The sequence below is a fragment of the Cataglyphis hispanica genome, chromosome 1 (assembly GCF_021464435.1).
Source record: "Cataglyphis hispanica isolate Lineage 1 chromosome 1, ULB_Chis1_1.0, whole genome shotgun sequence".
NCBI lineage: Eukaryota > Metazoa > Arthropoda > Insecta > Hymenoptera > Formicidae > Cataglyphis > Cataglyphis hispanica.
The window spans coordinates 6,725,471-6,748,960 of NC_065954.1; the positions used below are offsets into that span (position 1 = coordinate 6,725,471).

The following is a 23,490-nucleotide window of genomic DNA, read 5'->3' on the forward strand; positions in this document are numbered from 1 at the left end:
AATACTAAAATATTATAGATGATTTTATTAAAATATATATATTCAAAATATAGAGAAATTCTCATTTTTATAAGTTTTATGCAAAAAATTGTGTTAAACTTTTAAAGAATATTAAAAATTGAAGATATTATGTATCTCAAAAAATTACCTTTTTATTTTATTGCGATTATAATTTTGATATTTGTTGTTTGATAATTGAGATGAAATAATTATTATTACACTAAACATTTATACGAGATATTCTATTTCGACAGAATTAATTGCACAATTTGTATTGCAACGTGACGCAATATAGTAACTATCGATATATGCTAAATATTTAACATTTAATTATAGTCGCGAGATAACTATCGTGAAGCTTATCTTACAGCAATATAAATTATTTAAAATAAAAGATTCATATATATATATATATATATATATATTATTTCTTAGAGAAACTTCGCAACTTGCCGAAATCTAAGACGGAGTCATTGTGCTATATTTTTTATGGCATGTTCTAATTGCCAAATTAATCATACCTTTTTTTGGATATTTACAGTTCACACAAGTCTACCTGTCTGTATGAATACTAGTCTTTTTCGTCAATCAATTATTAAATAATAAATAATTTTGTTTTTTTTTCCTATAATTCGCTAAAGTATAAACTTAATTTTATTCCTACATTTAATCGGCAAAATTTTTTAACGTAAATAATATCAATTTTAAGAAAAGCAAAACATAATAATTCAATATAAAAAAAATATGGCTAAGTATTTCATTAATAATAACAGAGTTATATTAGACTCTTTGAACATTTAAAGAAAAATTAAAAACGCGATTATTTACCGAAGAATTATTATTGTTTGAATCATTATTAATTGAATTATGATTATTATTAAAAAAAAATGAGTTATAAAAATTAAAATGGCTTATATATTAAGAATTATTTGTAACAATGCACCATTTCTAAGCTCTCGACACAAGCATGTATTAAATAATAACTAACTGTTTGTATCGAATAAACATTATACGGTGGCAACAACGTTCTATCGTATCATCGAGTTATTTCTCGTTCTTCATTATCGCGCATTTCCTGATGTTCTCGAGATGGAAGACGCTAAAGTTTTTCCAGTGCGCGGCTGTTTGTAAGTAATTCTCTAGTGAGTCTCCAAACTTGCTTCGCAGCATTCTCTAGACCGCTAGGCGATTTCCCCTTGAAAAGATCGAGATTCGGCAGGAAGTAATGCGGACACCGTCGACATTGCAGGCAGGAAATCAACTGCAGGAAGATGCCGTTGATGCGATCGGCCAAGCATCCCTCGTCCCACTCGGTCTCGAGGGGATGCTTCTCGCATTCGTGCAGCAGTAGTGTCTTCATGTGATAACTGGTGACCGGATTCCCGGGCAGATCGAGATGTCGGTCCCTTAGGGTTTTTAATATACTGAGACATTTTCGGCGACAGCCGCCCTGTAGGAGCCTGGTTTCCGCTTCTGTGAAGGACAACACCCAAGCGTCGCCCTCCATTGCCGATTGCTTGCCTTGTAGCGCGACGCTTTCCTTCGATAACAAATCGAAGCCCTCCGTTTTGACCTCTGCCACTAGATTCGGATGTGGCCAAGGGATGTGCGGTATCGGCCAGTGGGCGGCAGATCGCGGCCACACGCCGGAACATTTAAATGCCGGTGTGATTTGCACGACGTATCGCTCGCGTATACGCAGCTTCACCTCGGTAGTGTCGGCGATCATCTTTACCGAGTCTCTATAGTTGCATTTGTCGCAGGCCTGCGCCACCAAGGTCTGAAATCTCGAGCGTATCTTTCGGGCTGACAGATAGCCGGACGCGGTGATGAACTCCACCCAGAGGGACATTGACCTCTTGCGCCCGTCGCTGAGTTTCAGCACGGCGCAGCCCGGCAATGTACCGTCGTCGACGAAGTTGAAGACACCCATCTGATTCAAATAGAGAACCACCTCAAATTCACCCGGCGAGATCACCTCGAGGCCCTCGTAGCGGCCGTTGCACTCAGTCAGAGAAGAGATGAAGCGCGGCTCTTGCACCTCGACCTCCTTCAGCACGTCCTGCACGACCTTACATACCTCTCGTATAGTCTTTTGCACCTGGCCCATACGAGCCTGTACCCGCTCGGCGTAATATTTGTTCATTTGGTACAACATCTTCGATGGACCACCCATGATATCTTGCGGAACCAACATCATGACGAGACTGTCTGCTTCCGACGATCCTGAGGATGTTCTTCCGCCTCAGACGAATGAACCTCATTCTCTCATACGCATATTCACTCACGGATCAACATACTATCGGTGTCGTTGTTATTATCGTCAATCGTTTTTCCCTGCATGATTTTGACAGCGCTAACGCTACGTTGATCTCGCCTCGATTTTCGAATCAGAGCTACAGTACAGGGGAGCGTACAAAACTCGCAGTCTTAAAAAAGGTCGCCGAAACGGGTTACGGATAAACGAATCGTGCGTGCCTAATCGTGTGGCAGGTGTTATACGTGCAACGAGGTATCCGGCGCGCGCGACGACAGAGAGAACGCCGGCTGACCACCGGCTGGTTCCACTTCTGTTGTAGTTGTGTTCCTAAAGTCCCGCCTCCAGAAAGACAGGATCACATGGAGTGTGCGCGATGGTACCACGCCTCCCTGTACCTTTCCTCTTCCACTGCTCCTTCTTCTGGTCGCCGCTATCCATAGACAGCGATAAGCTATGCGGGTAGCGGAACCGTATGATGTTTCCGTCACTAGTAAGTCGATTTGTAGTGTATCGATTTTAAGTATATTTAAATTAAATTATTTCAATTTTCATACAAAGTTGCCAATTTTTTAAATTAATTAAAACGTAAAAATATATGCATCATCCACACTAAGTCCATCATGCGTCAAACTTTATCATGATAATGATGATGATAATGTTAGAGTAGCAGAAATATTATCTTATAAATCAAGCTAGACAATTTAAAATTTTTACAGATTTAAATTTTTTTATTAATCAAGATATTATTATATACATAAGGCAACAACACAAATTAATATTTTGCAAAATATGTTTGCAGTTATTCTTTGTATTCACGCATGTTACTTTTACATGTATATTGATAGACATTCTCCGCAAATGGGTGAGCCCGATTTCATGGTACGATAATTTCAGACACGACCAAGTGAAGAGATAATGCTCTGTTGAAAGGATCATTTGAATATTGACATTTGTGTGTGTGTGTGTGTGTGTGTGTATATATGTATATGTGAAAGACGGAAAGTGTCAACGAATGTTTCCCGTTCTTATTCGTCGCGCACGCGAACGTAAGTGTGCAGCTTCAATTTTGATGAGATACACATGCACACACATACATCCGTAGGGGCAGGTGTGCGCGACGAAAAATAGCTTACAAACACGAGATACTAAAGAACCTCCCTTTTATACTGCGATCGTAAAAACTCACGCCATACAAACATCCACCGAAGAATACCGATCGACCAGACGGATACATCAGATATTCAGCGCGCGAGATTTCGCTGATTAGAACCTTCATATCTTCGGCAAACATCGTTTTCCACTCGCTCGACCTTTTCAATCCTTTGCTATAAAAAGAAAACAATCATTATTGTCAACATGTGTGCAGAGATATTTTTCTGTCCATTAACGCGAAAAAGGCGCGAAATTTTTTTATCACTTCTTAACTCATTTCACTTTCATCATTTTGTATCATCTGTTACTAAAAATGCAATCTTGTGTTTTTGATTAAACACTAGGGAGAAATAGCGGTCTTTAATTGTATTTTATTTACTTTATTACACCATTCATTACTGTCCGACTCGTTGTTTATGCTCCGATTGCTAAAGTTGCGAAGCGAAACGGCGAGTTATACCAGAGAGTCGCGCCACGTTCAATTCGTGCTCCTCGTTCGTGGATAATCGAATAAAGCTCGGGAATCCAATCTACTCCAAGTTGGAGTGGTAGATTGGTACCCGGTGGTCCCTACTTCGCTTTCGCTAATACGACTTGATTCATGAGCCGAGCACGTGTGTCGTACTCGCGCTCTCTGTCTCGCTCTCCGCGTTTCGCTCTCTCATCTTGCGTCGGTGAGTCGAGGGGTCAAACGTTCTGCTACATCAGCCCTCGCATTAAGGCAGAACCCAGGGCTCCTTCCGCCCTAAATGTGCCTTTCATCATCCCATTTCGACTTAATTCGTTTATCATCTGAATTATTTGTACACCGATGTTCTCGCAGCCTTGCTGGGAGATGACGCTTTGCGAGATCATCTTTCGATAGAAAGCTACTAGAAGATGCAAAATTTACATGATAACTCGAATATAAATATAAATATTAAATAAATAAACATATATATATATATATATAATATAATATAAATTTAATATAAAAATAATGTTACTTTTTATAAAAAAAAATCAGATTTACCGAGCTTGCAATCGGCGATGATTCGGAATCATCATTGTGCATAAAAGAGCAACTCGGGCAATCGATGCACGCCAAAATATTTCGCTCGGTATTGTGGACGCACAACAGACGTAAGAGCACTTTTGGTTTCCATTGCGTAGACTCTCGTGTTTCCATTGTGTAATATTTCTATCGGGGATCGTGACGTATCTTCTAGAACGGTCTCTTTCTCTTGCTTTGCTCTATGCAGACGGCACGCCGAGTCGACCTTGTAAATCAGCTCGAATGAACATTCCCGCGTAATCCCGAGTAATCCCGGGACTCGCTCGTTGAGCTTCGGCAGCCGGTAGAAAAACGATGGATGCCTCGAAGTACGTATTTCACGGTTTCTTTGTCAAATGGCACGGAAAAAGAGATCGTTCCAAATGTCGAGATCTCATCTCGAAAAAATCACCCCAATCATTACGTAAATCTATCGCTCAGAGAAACGATCCGCGAATCGTTTGATCGAATAATATAAAATTTGCTTTGAAAATAGCACGTATTTTTTTTATTAAAAATCAAGAAACGATTATATCCAGTTAAATAAGTTGTAGTAGAGTTATCATAAATACTTAAAGTAGTTGAAAACTGCGTACCATTTAAACGCCAAATCGTTTACAATGCAATTATTAATAACAACGATGACGCTGCCGGTTATAATTTTTTTAGCGTACATGGACTAGTAGTTTAGGCGCACCGTTTGACGCGACAGCCGGCTTGCTCGTTCGCATCTGTTTTACCGGAAATAAGTCTCATTATCTACTGCTTTATGATACCTGGGAAAAACCCGCGGGTACGGGTTAATTAAATGGAAAAACATCGTTCTTCGCTGTGTATCGAGCGTCATTAGCTTCTTCGGCTCATTGCCATCACGTTCTATCCGTCTTTCGTGCTCGTCGGCGATTTCCTCGTTACGCACGTGAAATATGTACGCGTGCGATGTGCTTTTCATTTTTTTTTTCTTTTGTTCTTGCTGCGGCAAATTTAATGGAACGCAGGACGAGTCACGCCGTGCAGCCGTCCTTTGTGCATTACATGCCGCGGTGCGTTATCTCCCAGCGATGCTGCGGTAATAAAGGTATGAGAACGCGCACGTGTCACACATAACTCATCGTCGCTTGGGATCGCCGCGATGGTACGCCGAATGTCTCGAGCATTAGCCGTCACATCCACGGAAACAGATGCCGTTCCCTAGTGTGATGATCTTACGATCAACGAGTATGATTTTGTGAAATTCGATGTTCATTTTTACTGCGGTTTATTCATAACATTTAATTTGCATACAAATTTATATTTTGCATCTCTAAAACATTGCGAAAAATTCAATTAAAAATTGAGAAAAATTAATTTAATACGCCGTTAATGTGCGTGTGTTACAGGCAAAACTACGATTTCTAGATCGTCTCAATCACCGTTTTATTCAAAACATTTTAATTTATTTTTTTCATAATTAGAGTTATTATTCTCTCTTTTATACAGATTATTAATCTAATTTTTTAAAAAGGAGGACAGAAAATAAAAACTATATGAAAACTTAGTGAACAATTGAGCTGTATATAAAGATGACATTTTTTTCCACCGATCATTCATGCGTTACACTTTATCGTATGTATCGTGATTTCAAGAGAAGCAGCACTCGAAGAGCGGAGGGTTCTCGTAGGCGTCCAAGTGAGCCCGACGAGTGGAGCGCGGCGGGTCCATTATTGTCCGGCGCTTAATCTGTTTGTTGTATACCGGCGGCGGGCTGCTAAGTGGTATCCCATTCTATGGTACCCCTACGGTGTACGTAGGAGCGGCAGCGGCGAGGGACCCCCTTGCGAACGCGACACATGTTGTTACATCACGTCGCCCATTGTCGTCGCGATGCAACCCCGGTGCGTCCGGGACGGTTTCGGTTGGTGAGAGATGAGCACGGAGACACGGGGAGCTCTAATCGCGTATCACTTGACACTCCACGGCCTGGACCTCTCTTTAACCGCGTGTGGTCTTTGCCACCCGGTCGCTGCTTCGCTTTGCGACGTGTGTAAACGTATTATTTTTACATTCTATCGTATACGATGCGCATTTCGAGATGCGATCAAACAAACAGAATGCCAGGAGATGAATATGCTACGTGTATACATATAACAGATGTGCGCAGAAATATCTTGAATTTCTTCGTATAAATGTTTTTATTTTATATATGGAGAAAGAGAATTTTATTGTCAGAGTTTTATATTTCTTACATAATTATCATTTATCCATTTTCTTTTATATTTCATATTTTCATGTTTTATAATGTATTAAAAATAATGCACGAATATGTATTTTATTTATAATTTATTATAAAATAATATATGTTTTATTGAAGAAGAAAGAAAGAAAAAGAGTTATTTAATAATTCTGTGAAACACGCATGAATATTGTGGCAAAATTTGTTAAAGGACTGTCTTGATTAACGTATTATCATAGCAAGAAAGCAGAACAATAGATTGTGTCTTGCGTGCACGGGGGTCAAACAACGGATGAGCCTATCTAATCCTTGGCAAGATTTAATGCAGAATACGTGATATATCTGTAAGTGCGGTAGCAGGATATCCAAATAATGGATTCTGAGCCGTGACGCGGCCGTTATCAATCTTGAACAGTGTTTGCGGAGAGCTTGCGCAGATCGTCCTAGGGGTTGGCTTTGTGCGTTCGCACCCCGACTGGTCTCCGACCTTGCGCGTTGTGTTCATCGCGCACGGCGTTTTCAGTAAGATCGCCGCATCATGGATTTCGCGAGATAATTCACGAAAATCGCGAAAAACAAAAATAAAAAGAATAAATATGTCTCAAATCTTTTACAACGACTGCATTCTCTTTAATAATAAATGCAAAAAGCGTTATATCCGTGTTGTCAATTCTCGCCGACATTCGACGCTTGTTACAAATCAGTCATGACATTTGTAATCCCGATGAGAGTCCAAGCTACTTACAGACTTGTAATTTTGACATGCGTGTGGCACATCATCATTAGCGTTTAATATGCGGCTGATGATTCAAAATGTTTTGACATGTCTCTTTTTTCCTTGTTAACGATGTTGAGTTATTTTTTGCGTTCATCCGACATCATCATGCAAAGAATTTACTTTAATTACTTATTGCGACAATATTTTTACATGAAAATATTAAAAAATAAATTTAAGTAAAGAAACTCGTTATATTAAAAAATTCAGAGCAATAAAAATAAGTCAATATAAGCAGGAAGATTATACATTGTTATATAATAATGTATTTAGTCACCCATCCTTTCTGCTTGTATTGGGATCTATTTTTATTGCTCCTAATTTATTAGAAAATAATTTAATATAAAGCCTAGTAATATTAGATTCGGGAATCTTTCGGATATCATGTGAAGTATATATCGCACTTTATTATTAATATCATTCTTTATGAAGGATTTTATTAACTGAAACAATTATATTTAATAGAAATATAAAAGCCGCTTAACAAACTGAACATTAATTGTTTTATTTTGTTAAGAGATAATGATTATCTTATTCAAAAATTTTAACAGTCTTTTTTTTTTACAAATTTTATATCCATAAAACGCGCTTGATTGAAATCTCTTTTCACCATTATTATAAAATTAATCGAGATATTTGTAAAACATACATTTTACTGAAGGTAACCGAAAACTTTCAATATGTTTTTAAATTAAATTAAAATTATTATATATATATATATATAAGCATATACACGATTATCTAATATTTTTTTATATATCTAAGAGTTTTAATACGTATACATTAACAATATGATATAAAGATATATTTTGATGAATTATTAAAATATTAAAATTAATTTCATAATTGTCATTTTGTTAGACGAATCGCAATTTAAATAGTAAAACAAATATAATTATTTATTAATTTTGTATCTATTGAAACAGTTATGGACGAGTAGTCCTTAGGCTCGGCATGTCTGCTTATATTCCGGTAAAATATCATGATTTCTATTTGAATTGATATTGAAATGTGGATATTTAATTTTGACTCAATATGCTATTATCTTTTTTCTTTTTTCATTCAAAACGTAATCGACAAAAATTGATATTAAGATATTTTCGAGTATCGATACCGACTTCGATAAGTCCAACATTTCTGTAATTACAATAGTCACGCTTTTATCGCAAAAAACGACTTTTACAAGATTGCAGATAGCGTCTTATTGGCATTTTTTGATCACAGATTTTTCGTAATCAACTGAAGGGATCATTTCGGCGAATTATTTCGAGGATAATTTCATTTGCCGCGCGTAAGGACATCGCGGCGACACAGTACGTCCTCATTAAGAGGCAAAAATTGAAAGCCTTGTTAAGGGTAGTAAACCGGGATCCTTTATTTTGCCCCTCTTCTTCCTCCTTTCTTTCTTTCACCGTGTTCGCCGATCTTTTTCCTTCCATCCTGTTCGTTCTCTCGCCGAATCTTTTTTTTTTTTTGTTCTCCACCTCTCCCTCTTTTGCCAACGAGATGTTCACGACTCGTTCGAGAGCGCAAGTCCATGAGGTCCTGGGATCGATTCTTGCCTCAGCAGGGGAGGCTCCTCCTACCATGACGGCCATCTTGCAACCAGCAAGTCTCACTATATCACATCACACTTCACTGCATCGAAGTTGCATACTTATATCCAGCCATGCACTCGTATCTTTGGACCATCCCGTTTTGGTCCCCAATCGGCATTTCCCTAGTGATGTCCATGCACGTTATTATATCTTTGTGAGAAAATGCTCGTTGTAAAATATTATAAAACATTATTGAAATAAATAATTATATAAATATTTTTTATTTTAGCATTTTTAGGAATAATAATAAAAAATTTAAAGATTCGTTTTCGTAAAATATATAAATTAACTGTTGCGTATGCAAAATGAATCTAATATTATATATAAATAAAATTATATGTAATACCACAGTCGTAATACTATAGATAAATAGAAACAGGTATAATTATTTGTCTTTTTAAGCTGAAAGGATTGATAAAAAAAGCGCGTTTTTATTTTTTGTTACAGGTGCTGAAGTATTGCGATCATTTACACGGGAAATGGTACTTTTCCGAAGTACGTGCAATCTTCTCGCGACGTTACCTGCTGCAAAATGTGGCCATCGAAATCTTTCTCGCCAGCAGAAGTAAGTAATTCCTCTTGTGCTCAATCAGCGGGCCGCTTTCGAACGAGAGTGCATTCCGTTTTTTGTTCACTAATTCCGAGCCCTTCTACGTTATTTCGCACGACGAAGACACGGTTTAATCTGGCGAATAGCGGCGGAATTCCGAGCTCGCCGCAAGGTGTGCGCGCATGCATTACTTTTTACATAATAAATATCTCGCCCGCATTACGGTATGCCTCTTTCTAAGATCGGTTTATTATTCAATACCCATAAGCGCACATCTGTTGTCACTGTTATATTTTGCGCAGAATAATATTTTATTATTAATAAATAAAATTTGACATATAATGAAGATTGACAGTTTTATATTTCGGCAAATACCGTCATCTTTAATTAACATAAAGTCCCTAAAATTATATATGTATATAGTACTAATTTAATGGTAAATATTTAAGATTTTAAAATTTCTAACAAAGTTATTGAACTTGCATCGACGTATTTAATTTTATCAATAATGACATTTTTATTACAAATCTTTGTTTTTCTCCGAGACAAATCGCTGTATTCTATAACACACAAACTATACGCGAGAGAATTATTTATACCTGCCTCTCGAGGACTCCCCACTATCCCGCTGATTATTTCTCTGGGGCGCAGATAAATTCCCAGGCGTTCCCCGATTCTAATCTGATCTCGACTTTCGATGCGTCGCGCAGAGACGTTAGCGGTGGAATGTCATCCCTGCGAGGAGCCTTCGTCGTTCATTAAAAAAATCAGTTGAAATGTGCGTTCGTTAGCCCATGTCGGAGGACACGTCGGATCGCGTCTTTTCTCGCGATAAATCGTCAAACAATAAAATCGAAAATGAGTTACTTTATAACGCGGTCATCACGATGTAACTCTCGATCGTCAAATCGCCATATGTTTGTACGCTATGGTTACCCAAAAATACCAATTATGTATGAATAAATTTTCTTGTTTTTGAACGTAGTTAATTCTGTAAGACAGTCTTTACGATTACCGCTTTTTGACATGCTATCTTATGTCATATATCTTACGTTATCGGATTCGAAATCTCATTTTGAATAAAAAGTTTTTATGATAAAGTATATGATTGCGTTCAATGCTAGAGCATCTGCACATATTGGCAATATGCGCAATACCAGCATGAATTTAAAGAAGAACAGCTGAAGAGGATACGTAATATGGGATACTTTATAAACAAGCGTACATAAAAAATATTATAAAAATTTATGGAAATGTCAAAAAAGTCGTTTTAGGTTTTGAATTTAGATTATGCAATATTTATTAAAATTATAAATATAGACCAACATCTTCTATCTGTTTAAAAAAAAAGAAAAATATCGATTTTTTTATAAAATAAGAACATTTGTGTGAATGTTTAATTCACGTATACCTATAAGAATTGAACGATTACTCTTCTTCATTTTTAATTAAAATTAAATGACACATATTACTTTTGTATACGAATAATTAAGTAAATTACAAGAAAATATTTATGGTAATTGTCTTCTCGCACACTACCCTTTGAACTCTCGAAAGTCGCAAACATATTCTAAATGATTGAGTCTTCTTCTTGCTTTCTAATATCATTTGATAGATAGAAGCTAATCGAGTCTAAAAATGTATTGCAAGTGTAGTTATTATACAATAAATTATGAAATATTATACCTATCAACTTATCATTGCAACCTATCTTAACATAATTATGATTAAATAACAGTAGCATTTTGTAGCATCTAAACGATTAATATTATTGCTTTATATCTTCATCATAATGTCTTCATTAAACTATAACTTTTATTATTTTTATACATAAATATATGTCAAACTCAGAAATTGAAAAAAATAGATTATAAAAGGGGAACTCTCTCTCATTCATCCTCTAAATGATTGACGTAGCTAGGAAATCAAGCTTTCTTATAATCGCCGTTTAACGCCTTTTTGTCCACAGCCTCGATCCTGTTTGCGTTCTCGGACCAGGCGACGGTGAAAAAGATGATCAAGGCGCTACCGCGAGTCGGCGTTGGCATCAAATACGGGATACCCCAGACTAGGTAAGCGATAAGAGAGGAAGGAAGCGCTTCTGTCATTCCATGGGGATCCAAGGATCTCGAAGTCTGCTCCCAAACATGTTCGTCACATTCCCCCATTTCTTTGTTCTTTTCGGTAAAGCGGCTCAGGGACGGATTCTCTCAAGAAGCGCTTCTTTCTACAAATATATTTATTGTTTTAAAAGATTGCATTAGAACTACATTAATATATAAATACAAATGTGAGGGTAAATTAATTACAATCAATGAATCGAGTGAGAAGAAAATTAGAATATTAGTTTATTAGATAACATTTTGGCGTGTTACTTTCGAAAGTGATAATAATTATATCACTAAAGTAAACGATAATTATATATATGCATAAAAGTATTTTTTTACAATATTTTAATTACATATACTGCATATTTGTACATATATATTTATATGTATTATATATCTCTACTCGTAAAGATACTTTTTGTTTAGCATAATATTTTTCTATACACGCGATACGCGAAATAATGTATTATTTATTAGCACATATATTATCTTTATTACTTTGCTGAACATTGCTATAGATGCAGGTATCGTTGAATTTATAAACCAAATATATATTAAGAAATCAAACTATTTGTATGTAGCAAGATTATTTTTATCTTTTGCAACTTTAGATTATTATATATTTTCGTATATTTATTTCATATATTTATTTTTGTACTATTCTTTCATAAAACATATATTTCTTACATCTAAAAAAAAAACAAAAGTATGACAACAGCAAGTATAATGAAAGACAGCAAGAGTGCGAAATTCGTCCCTGTGAAACGTTGTTCTTGTATCGTGAACATTCGAAAAGAGAGAAAGATCCTCGAAGGATACGAAGCCTTCTATAGGTCGGCAAGAGTTGGCGGCAACAACAGAGATTCACATATCCTTGCTTCGACTCATCCATTAGAGTTCTCCTATATATGAGATAGTCGGCGAGAAGGATACATGGCCATAAATATACGACGACGAACACCGACGTTTCTGATCTTGAGGAGAGAATTCTCCTGGCTAAGAAAAAAACAATCCGTCGGTATATAAAACGCAAATCCGGGCGTCGTAATACAGCAAAATTTGCGTTGCATGAAAATAAATTCATAGAAAACAAAGGCTTCTTAATTAATATTTAATTAACACACCGTATTATTTGACATCTTGAAGAAATATTACACTTATCGTTCAATTAATAATTAAAAATTGCAATCTAATAGAAGCTCAAAGTACGTATAAAATTTTATTACGATTTTAATTATTGAAATATGTGTTTTTGATATTAAAAATTGAAATGTCAAGCGAATGTTGGAAATTAAATCAACGAGTCATAAAAAAGATTTTTTTATCAAAATTTGATGAGATGAGAGTATAAAATGATCTGCATAAGAATAACAGCTTTTCATTTCCATATATCAGAGCAAGTCAATAAGAATTGCTCATTATATATATAGTGATATATTTAAATACGACATAAATTAGTTTATGTAATGATTTCGACAGAATCGTCGAACTTCATATCAAAAAGTGTGGCTGCTGCAATCGTAAAGAGTGATATTTAATTAAGCTACTTCGCTTCGAAGTCACCATGAATTAATATACAGTCTTAATTGGTAGAAAATTCTACTACGATTATTATTTTCTTTTTACAAAAGGATCAGAATTTTTACGACAGAAATATCAAGGATATAATTTTGGTATAAAACATGGTGTTTATATCTTTATTTATTAACATCGTCATAAATCGATAGTAATTAGGCATTTCCTTTAGCATATCAGTTACACGTTCATTTACATCTACTGGCCTTGCTACGGACATTAATTTACTCCACAGACAGCGCGAATAGGATATAGAATCTGATATTCGAGTCTCATCCAGGCACGATAACTCGTTGTAGGTTTATATACTTCATGTACATTTATTCCAATTACGTTCGTTTGTTCTATGAAAAAATTTCAACAAAAAATATACTTGAAACCTTTTCGCATTAAATAGAAAAAGAGAGATAAAGAATAAAGAGATTACATCTCGACAGTTATGCTTCGAGAATTATTTGTCGGTATTTTGCCGATCGCCAATCGCAATGGAAGTTTTCACGCTTGTATGAAATTTACGCGAGATGCGTTTCAAGGATTGAATTTATACGTCCGGTCGTCATCGTGCGCGCTCTTTTAATGTATCTCAAGGATGGACGCCCGTTAAAGTCTCCGTATAAATTCTAAATCAACGATCTCCGCGTTCATAAAGTCGCGCGACGAGCTTTATGGCGCAAACGCAAAGTGCAGCGAACGTAATTGCTCTTATGAATTGAGACCGACTGCCGTCTTAATTGCGTTTCAAAGCCGATGCACTGCTCGTTTGATTCGGCAATTAAAACGCGCGGCGAGATACCGAGCCGCGACGCGTCTCTCACTGTGGTCTGCTATTTGGTATGCAATTATGCCAGTTTCGCGCTAAACTATAAGTCCTCCAGTCATTTCGATTATGGATATTTCATTGTTGGCACGTGTAGCGTCGGTGCATTTAATTACATGCATATGGATGGCTTTCATTTCCATGCGCCTATGTAATCTTTTATGCTTCGGTTTACCGAGCAAACGTTATAAATACAATGATAAAAATAGATTGAGAGGAATGAAGAAATAAAGTGAAATTTTATATTAATTATAAAATCTTTAAAATGACATTAACTATGAAAGAACATTGCTATATTTATCGCGATAACAAAGTTAAGAAAAATAATGATCGAGCAAATATGGTTATCTTGTTTATTATTTCTATTAAAATTCAATATTTACTAGGTAATTGAAAAATTATTATACTTGTCACTTTATATTAATTATTTTAGATTTGAATATATTATATGGATATTATAATTTGTAAAATCTAATTTATTTTACAGACGAGCATCATTGATGTCACCGCGACAATTGATGAGAAGCTCTAATATGACTCAAAAGTGGCAGCGTCGAGAAATATCGAACTTTGAATATTTAATGTTCCTGAACACAATTGCTGGTAAGTATCATTATACAAATATATTATATAAATATTGATTGAGAGAAATATTTGATCGAGTAATCGACTGATTTTGTTCGGGTAGCGATAGAGAAATTTCGAGTTAGAGTAGCAAAGATGTCGGATTTTTTATGGTTACACACGGGCGGATGGAGACTGTCGCGCCGCATTAGGGATGTTCTCAATCAGCCCTGTGTTCCGTTAGCTACCCCATGCGAGTAATCCCAACCTCGTGGGCCTCGGTAATCCTCTCCCAAGGGACTCACCATCGTCCCTCCCGCCCTGCTTTCCTCGGGGCGAAATGGAGGCGCGTCTTTGTTTCTCTTCGGTTTAATATCCGCTCCCTCGCACGCTCATCGAACCAAATCACGAAATTCGAGACGCCGCCGGTCTCGTGCACTTTTTAATGGGACAACTTGGACGCCCCTTCACAGATCACGACGGGATCCAGCCAAGCGCATCGCCATGTTCCAATCACCATGTTGGTATTTTTTTTAATCGAAGCACGTTCTTTTTCCCGAACGCAACACTTATTGAAGATTTAATGATATTTACACGTAATATAAGTTTACTCACGTTGTGCTTTCATTATCTCGTATTTGTGCATTTGATGGGATAATTTATCTTTAGTTTCACGGAAAAAAGGTTCAATGCGCGCATCATTTATCTTTTATATTAAACGCGGCAAGCTTAGGAGAAACAAACGTATCATCAAACGATTCTCCTCACATGCCGCGAGGTTCATCGACTGCCGGGAGTGATCGATCTCTCTCTGCTCTTCTCTCCCCAGGCAAAGTTTCTTCGATAATAATCATCGGCGCGCATGCACGATAGTGTTTCGGCACGCCGATCATCGTTGATCGCAGCGATATCAACCGACTATCGGCCGCGAATCTTGTAAACAAAAGTCCAAGGGTTTTGGACGCTCTTGCTCGTCGTAAGTTATACCGCCCGCGTGGGATTTATGCGCGCCCACGCACGCACACGGTGCTTAATGACGGCGATGAACACGGATGCGTAATTATTCGCATTTCGGCGCAGCGCGCCGCGATGCCCGGGGGTGGCCGGGCCGCGTATTTACGACGGTTATATATTAATTGCTTGAATAAATAGCCGTGGGTAGCGATGCCTGGCCGCAACGTCGAGAACGGTCGATCTGCCGCCGCATCGGCGGAGAAGGTAAGGGAATCGAATGCGAAAACGAACCGGTCGGACGCGCCGCATCCCGATTGCGAGGTTTATTTGTTTGCGCCCGCGCATCGGTTTATTAAAAATTAATGACAGTGAATTCGATGTAAACGATAGCCCGCACCGGCGGGCTGCGCACATGTGTAGGATGGACCGCGAAGATCGTCGAAGACGGCAGCGAACGATATTTCTGTGAGAGATTGTCGTTGCTTGAAACTCAAACGAGATGTATTATCGGAGAAAGAATGACATGATTTTTGCATTAAAAATACCTTGAAAAATATTTCAGTTTTTATTATCTGCAATAAAATGTTTAAGAAAAAAACATATACTTGGTAAATATTTTTATAAGAATGATTCGCGAAAGTACCATTATATTTATATTTGGATTTTAATTCTTTTTGGTATGTGCTATTTCTTCAAGTGAATATAACGATATTTTTTTTTATATTTATTTTATAATTGCATCTCTCTCGTAGATCAATTTTTGAATTTAAAATAAAAATTTATCACTTATATTTTTTTAAATAATTATAATTATTAAATAGATAAATAAAAAGTTTAAATATAACGCAGGACATTAGTTGATTGATATTAGTATAGTACAATGTACAATAAAGAATATATTGACATACTAGTATCTCTCTGTGTATAACTGTCGCATTTATTTTCTAAAATGTATGCGGCTCCTTTTATATATGCCGAATCAGGGGATCTTTCGTCCCAGGTAGATGCCAACAGGTCGTCGCCTTCGTTTTTGATCGTATCTAGGCTGGTTCTGGTTTGCAGTGAATTATTACCAAGGCTGCAGTGACAGCGCGATAAAACGACCAACCTACCGAACCATTAGTACCCAAATGTCTATAATTATGATGCACAAAAGCATTTTACTCCAATTGAAGTAAACTCGGAGGCCTAATCTTATGATTTACTAACGATTATTTTCATTAATTACATGTTGTGTGTTAAACGCTAATTAAAAAAGAATTGAAGATATCGATTCGAAAAATCGTTAACAATTATGTCACTTATTGATAATTATAAGGATTATATGCCACGCGCGAGTAATGTATCTCTTTGGTAAAATCTTCTCGAATCACTCGTATTTCTTCCGGATCGGGGAGGTGGAGGAGGGAAGAGTAAGGGTGAGATCCGAGTCTCTAGAACGGGAGAAGCGAGCGGACAGAGGGGGTGTGTGTATGTGTCGCGGACATTCCGCTGTCGAGGCGCGTTCCACGAGCGCTCACTCATGCCGACGCTACCATTAATAATCACTTTGATGCATAACGCGGCTTCGCTATTATTTACGCTCGGCCGTCGCTCGCGTGGCCCCCACGATTTACAGGCGTATTGTAGAGACGGCGGACTTATGCAGCGGCCGACGCGGTACGACTTTGCCGTTGCATCGTCTTTTTTTTTTTGTCACAGGAATTAAGTATCCGACGAGTTCGTTTTTGGAGACGGTACTTTCAACCTAGCTGTTCGCGATGTCGTAGCTCGGTGACAAATGTCTATGCAGAGAGTGTCGATGCCTCGAAATACGATTTAATGAAATACCGACGTTATTAATAAATATATCAAGCAACTTTAAAAAAAATAAATAAAGAAAGAAAACTGCACGTTAGTGCCTGAAGTTTTTATCTTATACATCGTATCTCTATTTTACATTTATTAAACAACATATTGTATCATTTCTCTTTCGCACGATTATCGCGAAAAGAATATTTCGCCGAATAGCATTATTTTTTTCACAAAAGAAAACGAAGTAACGAAGAAGCGAGGGAGGATGCTAACACACGTGTATCCGTCATAAGGGCGCCGAGTGACAAACTCGCTGACGTGCTTTAATTAGCGACAGGGAAAGAGATTAGAACTCAGCCTTGGGACCGGCGTTGCCGTCACTAATGCACCTCGGGATGGGATTCCGTGGAGCTCGGGAGGAGGGAAACCGAGCACGAGTGAGACCTCTGGAAGTGACAATTTCAGGAGCGATTAGCCGTCACGCTCTGAGTTATGCTCTTACTAAACGGCGCGCCGCGCCCCATTGAGCCGCACGGCGCGTTTTTCTTAAAAATAGAATTACGATCACGTGGCCGCTTTCATCGCCCTTAGTTAACGGCGGGGGTTGCGCGGAATGAAGAGTGACCGTGGTTGAGACGCAGGATCGAGTCGAAGAAAAAAGTAGGCCGACGATTATCAGCATTAAGAGCCGAATGCGCAATCTTCTCGTCTATTCTTGGCAGTAGGAGAAATTTAATTTAAGCACTCTTGCTACCCCGTTCTATGACTTTTCGATTTTTTTGCCTGGGATGCTGACAAGCGATGATTTAGATCGTGTAAGAAAAAAAGCATGTATATTACCTCAGTTTCGTTGAAGTGAAATAATTTTGCATTGATCTTGCATTTTTCTACATCAATGTTTATTGATAATGCGAAGTAAATTGATGATGTAATTAAAAAAATTATATTTTATTTTTAATTTTAAGACAAATACGCTTGTATCTTTTTAGGCCGTACCTACAATGATTTGAATCAGTATCCTGTATTTCCTTGGGTATTGACAAACTACGAAACGAAGGAGCTTGATCTCAGCTTACCGAGCAATTATCGAGATTTATCAAAGGTATAATTCTTCGCAAATTTACGTATGCACGTATTTTATATGACAATGAGAAAGATATTCTATCAACTTTACTTTTTTCTCACACATGACGTATGCACAATACATGAATGCCTAAAATATTGCGGCAAAATTTCATGCAAGAACGTTCACGTTTTTTACAGCCGATTGGCGCATTGAATCCAAACAGGAGAGCTTATTTCGAGGAACGTTTTCAAGGCTGGGAACACGACACTATACCACCCTTCCATTATGGCACGCATTACTCTACGGCGGCCTTCGTTTTAAATTGGATGATACGTGTGGTAAGTACTTTATTTGATAAAAGTTATATATACTGTTTGACAAAACTTAACTTTGTTTCATTTATTTATATCTATGGAAAACGGATAGCATATTTTTACAACATTCAAATATTTAAACGATAGTATTAATTTATTACATCTATTAAAATAATGCTTTTTAAATGAAAATACTTTCTAATTAATACTTTCATGTCGGTTCTTTTATAAATGCTAAAGTAGAGTTTACTTTAACGATATAAAAGCGGGTTTTTATTTATGTAATAGGCGTATAATTAACTTTCAATCGCTGATTTTTGGTCTTTCCACTTACGAAGCGTGTCCAGTCTGCACCATAAATTTAAGCGACACTTTTAGTACTGAGCGCACACTAATTTGGGGTCGTCGAAACGCCCTCGTGCCAACGACGCCCGCCTTCTCGTTAAATATACACATTTGTTTTCTGCTGCATTTCCTCGTTCACTTAAAGTTCAGGATATAAGTAAAAAACGTCTTCATCTTCCTTTGTTCTTTCTAAAATAGTGTACGTTTGTGCAACGATGTTATTTTGTCCCGTATATAAATTATTAATTGTCATTTTCAATTATGGTTTTATAGACCGTCAATTTATCAATCATTACTAATAATTCCTTTTCTTGTTAATATTGAATTTCTATTTGACTGACTTTATATATAAATAACGCGTTTAAACGTGTCATTGTAATGCACTTATGTTATTGTGCATATTTAAATTCATTTTAGGTATATAATATATATTTGTTTATTTACTTATTTAATCAATGTCCTGTCAATGTTAAAATATTGCATCATAAATAATTTATTTATCTATAACTTCTGTGTTTGTCACTCTGCCATTTGTACGCCGAGATACGTTAACTGTCTTGTTACAGCAGTATATCACGGGATCTTACCATAAAGGAATAGTTTTAGGCTTGGTATGTAACGCGTATGTAACCGTTCCCATTAAGTTGCAAAAATCTGTTTTATGCTCCCGCATTCATGCCGCAACACGAAAGTGCATCGATTATGTGTGTGGCCTCTCACAAGCGTTTGTCCGCCCTGTTAACGGAACGGATGACTGACCGAGAACGAGAAGGGCTCCGCAAAAGCCTGTGCACACAAAAGGCCTACAAAGTGTCTCTAAGTGGCGGTTTAGAACCGCCTTTTCTACGCCCCTATTACACTTTATGCTTCTACGTTTATCATTATTGACGTTTAGCGAAATTTATGTACTCGGTGCATGTTGCGAGAGGCTCGCGCAATTTAGTCTCTCTCTCTAAGATGTTCTTGTCTTGTTTGTAAATGTTTGTAATTATTCTTTACGCGCAGGAACCGATGACAACTATGTTCTTAGCGTTACAAGGCGGCAAATTCGATCATCCTAATAGGCTTTTTTCGTCTATCGCACTCTCGTGGAAGAACTGCCAGCGTGATACATCCGACGTCAAGGTTCGTTGTATTTAATTAAGATACTCGTAGAATTTACATTTAGTCACGCCTTGGTGCGTTTAGTCACGTCTCCATTGTTATCTTTATTGCATAAATTTTCGATCGTATGCATCGCTACACTAGGGATATACCGGAAATTTATTGACGGAGTCATAAATTCGTCTTCTCATTAACAGGAGTTAATTCCGGAATTCTTCTTTCTGCCGGAAATGCTGGTGAATAGCAATCGCTATCGTTTGGGCAGGCAGGAGGATGGTAGCGCGGTCGGCGATGTTGAATTACCACCTTGGGCTTCATCTCCCGAAGAATTTATACGTATAAATCGAATGGTATGGAATTCTTTTTTAAAGTTTATTTAACTTTAAGATTAAATTAATGTTACAAATTGAGTTAAAAATAATATCTAAATATTTTTTTTTTACCATACATCTCATGTTAAATCGTTAATTTTCTTCAGGCACTCGAGTCCGAGTTTGTATCTTGTCAATTACATCAATGGATCGATCTGATATTTGGTTATAAGCAGAAAGGTAAGATTAATTTTAAAATTAATTATGTGTATGGCAATTTACAAAATTTTCTTTATTATTAAAAATAATATCTTTTTCTATAAGTATAGGTAAAGCCATTAAATTTGACATTTATCGAATATCGAAATAAAGAGAATTTCTGTCGTTTTATATAAAATGGGAGATAGAATTTTATTGAGATATATCTGCGCTAATCGCGAAATCGTTTTTGACGTCAAGTTCGGACAATAACCCACGAATCGAGTCAAGGGCGTTTGCACAATAGCAGGCGCCGTTCGCGAATACCCTAAGATTGCGCCTTGGGTGTTGAGACAGAGGCAGTCGAGTCAAATTAAATTTCCACCGATGGTAATTGCGGATGGCGCCTCTATATCCGGCGCTTCCCCGAAGATGCTGTCCCGGCATTGGAGGGGGGGGGGGGGTGATGAGGGAAGATGCCTGGTATCGGGCGCGTATGGAAGGAATTAGTTTTTAGTTAGCTTCCTCTTTCTCGGGGCCTGTCCCGACCAATTAGGCACGTGTGTCGGGCGCGACAATGCGTCCCACCCATAATATGCAACACGTTTATGCGAACAGCCGGTAGCAGCACGAAAGTAGAGTCAGCCGGAAATACCGGCCACAAGCAATTGCCAAGAGACTCTTAGAAGTGTTCTCGAGGAATGCATCATGTCACGCGATGTGACAAAGAAACAAATCATAAAATTGTAACAAAAGGCAATGTATTAAAATCTTCAGATAACATTTCGATTATTCTATTCCCGCAGGTCCGGAAGCCGTGCGTGCGACCAACGTTTTCTATTATTTAACGTACGAAGGTAACGTGGAATTGGACACGATCAACGATGTCACGATAAGGGAAGCTATAGAAAATCAAATTAAGAATTTTGGACAAACGCCGTCGCAGCTCTTGATGGAACCACATCCTCCGAGGAGTTCAGCGATGCATTTGGTAAAAGATTACGTATATACATAATATATTACATGTATATTAAATCTATCATATATATATATATATATATATATATATATATATATATATATATATACAAAAAATTTGACGTGATCTTAAAAAAATGGAAAATATTATTTCAGTCACCAATGATGTTCTCGAGCATTCCGGATGATGTGTGCATGACCATCAAGTTCCCGTCTAATTCGCCGATCTGTCACATCTCAGCTAACACTTATCCCCAATTGCCACTGCCATCGGTTGTGACGGTAACCACTGGACAACAGTTTGCTGTTAATCGGTGGAATACTAATTATGCAGGTAAAGTAATTTTTCACACGTTTCAGCACTTAAGTCGTGATCGTTTTCTACTTACCTACGTAATTTTAATTTTTCGTAGCCTCTGTGCAATCTCCGAGCTATGCAGACACACCTCAGGCCCAAGCTGCCAACCAGCCTTTGTCTATGGACCCTGTTCTCTGTAAATACATATATATCTATATAAATTAAATAATATTATATGTGTATATATGGGACTGACAATGCTATTTTAAATATTTCCAGCTCAAGCGGCAAACAGCTCAAATCCAATGTTACAACGTCGACATCTAGGCGATAACTTTAGCCAGAAGCTCAAAATTCGCAGCAATTGTTTTGTCACTACTGTGGACAGTCGATTTTTGGTGGCCTGTGGATTTTGGGATAACAGTTTCCGCGTCTTTTCGACCGAAACAGGTGAATCTTATGATTGATTAATCGCGCTAAGCACACGATAATCAAATAATAAATAAATAGACAATTGTTAATAAATAAATAGATAATAATAATTGCTTGCATATGGCAGAGCTTTAGCCACATAGGAAATTGTCTTTTGTAGCAAAAATCGTCCAGATAGTCTTTGGTCATTATGGCGTCGTCACTTGCTTATCGCGCAGCGAGTGCAACATCACTTCCGACTGCTACATCGCGTCCGGAAGCGCGGATTGTACCGTTCTTCTCTGGCATTGGAACGCCAGAACTCAGACCATTGTCGGCGAGGGTGAAGCACCGGCACCACGCGCCACTCTCACAGGCCACGAACAGCCTGTGACAGCCGTCGTCATATCTGCCGAATTGGGATTAGTTGTCTCGGGATCTCATTGTACGTATTAAAAAAAATTAAAAAAAAACTAAATAAATAAATCCTAAAAAAAGTAATAAAAATATATTTTTTCAGAAAAATTTTCTCTTTTTCTATAATCGTTAATTTATGTGCGAACTGTTTAATGTGTTATAGACGGTCCAGTACTTGTTCATACTACTTTCGGCGATCTCCTGAGATCGCTCGAAGCACCGAGCGGATTTTCGTCACCCGAAAACATTGCTATGTCACGTGAAGGCGTCATTGTAGTAAATTATGAACGCGGGCACATAGCTGCGTTTACCATAAACGGAAAGCGTCTTCGTCACGAGTCTCACAACGATAATTTACAAGTAACTTTTGAGATTCTTGATTTTTGTAATAATTAATGACATGGTTGCATATAATAATTTTTTTTTTCTTATTTTTAGTGTCTACTGCTGAGCAGAGACGGTGAATATTTGATGACAGGAGGCGATAAGGGAATCGTAGAAGTTTGGCGAACTTTTAATCTTGCTCTACTTTATGCTTTTCCTGCATGCGAAAGCAGTGTGCGCTCTCTCGCGCTCGCTCATGATCAAAAGTAAGTATAATTCGATATTTCAAAGATATTTATAATTGTTTAGCGGCGTGATACTACATTTGCAAA

The 23,490-nt window shown here is 37.4% G+C and overlaps 2 protein-coding genes across 9 annotated transcripts in view; one reads left to right on the forward strand and one right to left on the reverse strand.

The window, feature by feature from the left end:
• Window positions 1-23,490, forward strand: part of LOC126849248 (neurobeachin) — a 289,515-nt gene that overhangs the window by 261,047 nt on the left and 4,978 nt on the right. For all 8 annotated transcript variants that reach the window (XM_050590923.1, XM_050590940.1, XM_050590957.1 and 5 more), the window contains 15 exons: window positions 9,478-9,595; window positions 11,550-11,652; window positions 14,568-14,683; window positions 18,382-18,494; window positions 18,656-18,796; window positions 20,123-20,242; window positions 20,419-20,571; window positions 20,700-20,772; window positions 21,537-21,721; window positions 21,865-22,042; window positions 22,122-22,202; window positions 22,286-22,456; window positions 22,599-22,862; window positions 22,998-23,194; window positions 23,273-23,424. In XM_050590923.1, the coding sequence (XP_050446880.1) occupies window positions 9,478-9,595; window positions 11,550-11,652; window positions 14,568-14,683; window positions 18,382-18,494; window positions 18,656-18,796; window positions 20,123-20,242; window positions 20,419-20,571; window positions 20,700-20,772; window positions 21,537-21,721; window positions 21,865-22,042; window positions 22,122-22,202; window positions 22,286-22,456; window positions 22,599-22,862; window positions 22,998-23,194; window positions 23,273-23,424 (2,165 nt within the window). The remainder of the gene's footprint in view (window positions 1-9,477; window positions 9,596-11,549; window positions 11,653-14,567; window positions 14,684-18,381; window positions 18,495-18,655; window positions 18,797-20,122; window positions 20,243-20,418; window positions 20,572-20,699; window positions 20,773-21,536; window positions 21,722-21,864; window positions 22,043-22,121; window positions 22,203-22,285; window positions 22,457-22,598; window positions 22,863-22,997; window positions 23,195-23,272; window positions 23,425-23,490) is intronic.
• Window positions 220-2,566, reverse strand: LOC126850785 (protein mab-21-like). The gene has a single exon (XM_050594101.1). The coding sequence runs from the start codon at window positions 2,198-2,200 to the stop codon at window positions 1,100-1,102; it is 1,101 nt and encodes a 366-aa protein (XP_050450058.1). The 5' UTR covers window positions 2,201-2,566; the 3' UTR covers window positions 220-1,099.

Coding starts and splice junctions, on each gene's coding strand:
- LOC126850785 (XM_050594101.1), bottom strand. CDS start 2,200: ATGATGTTGGTTCCGCAAGATATCATGGGTGGTCCATCGAAGATGTTG.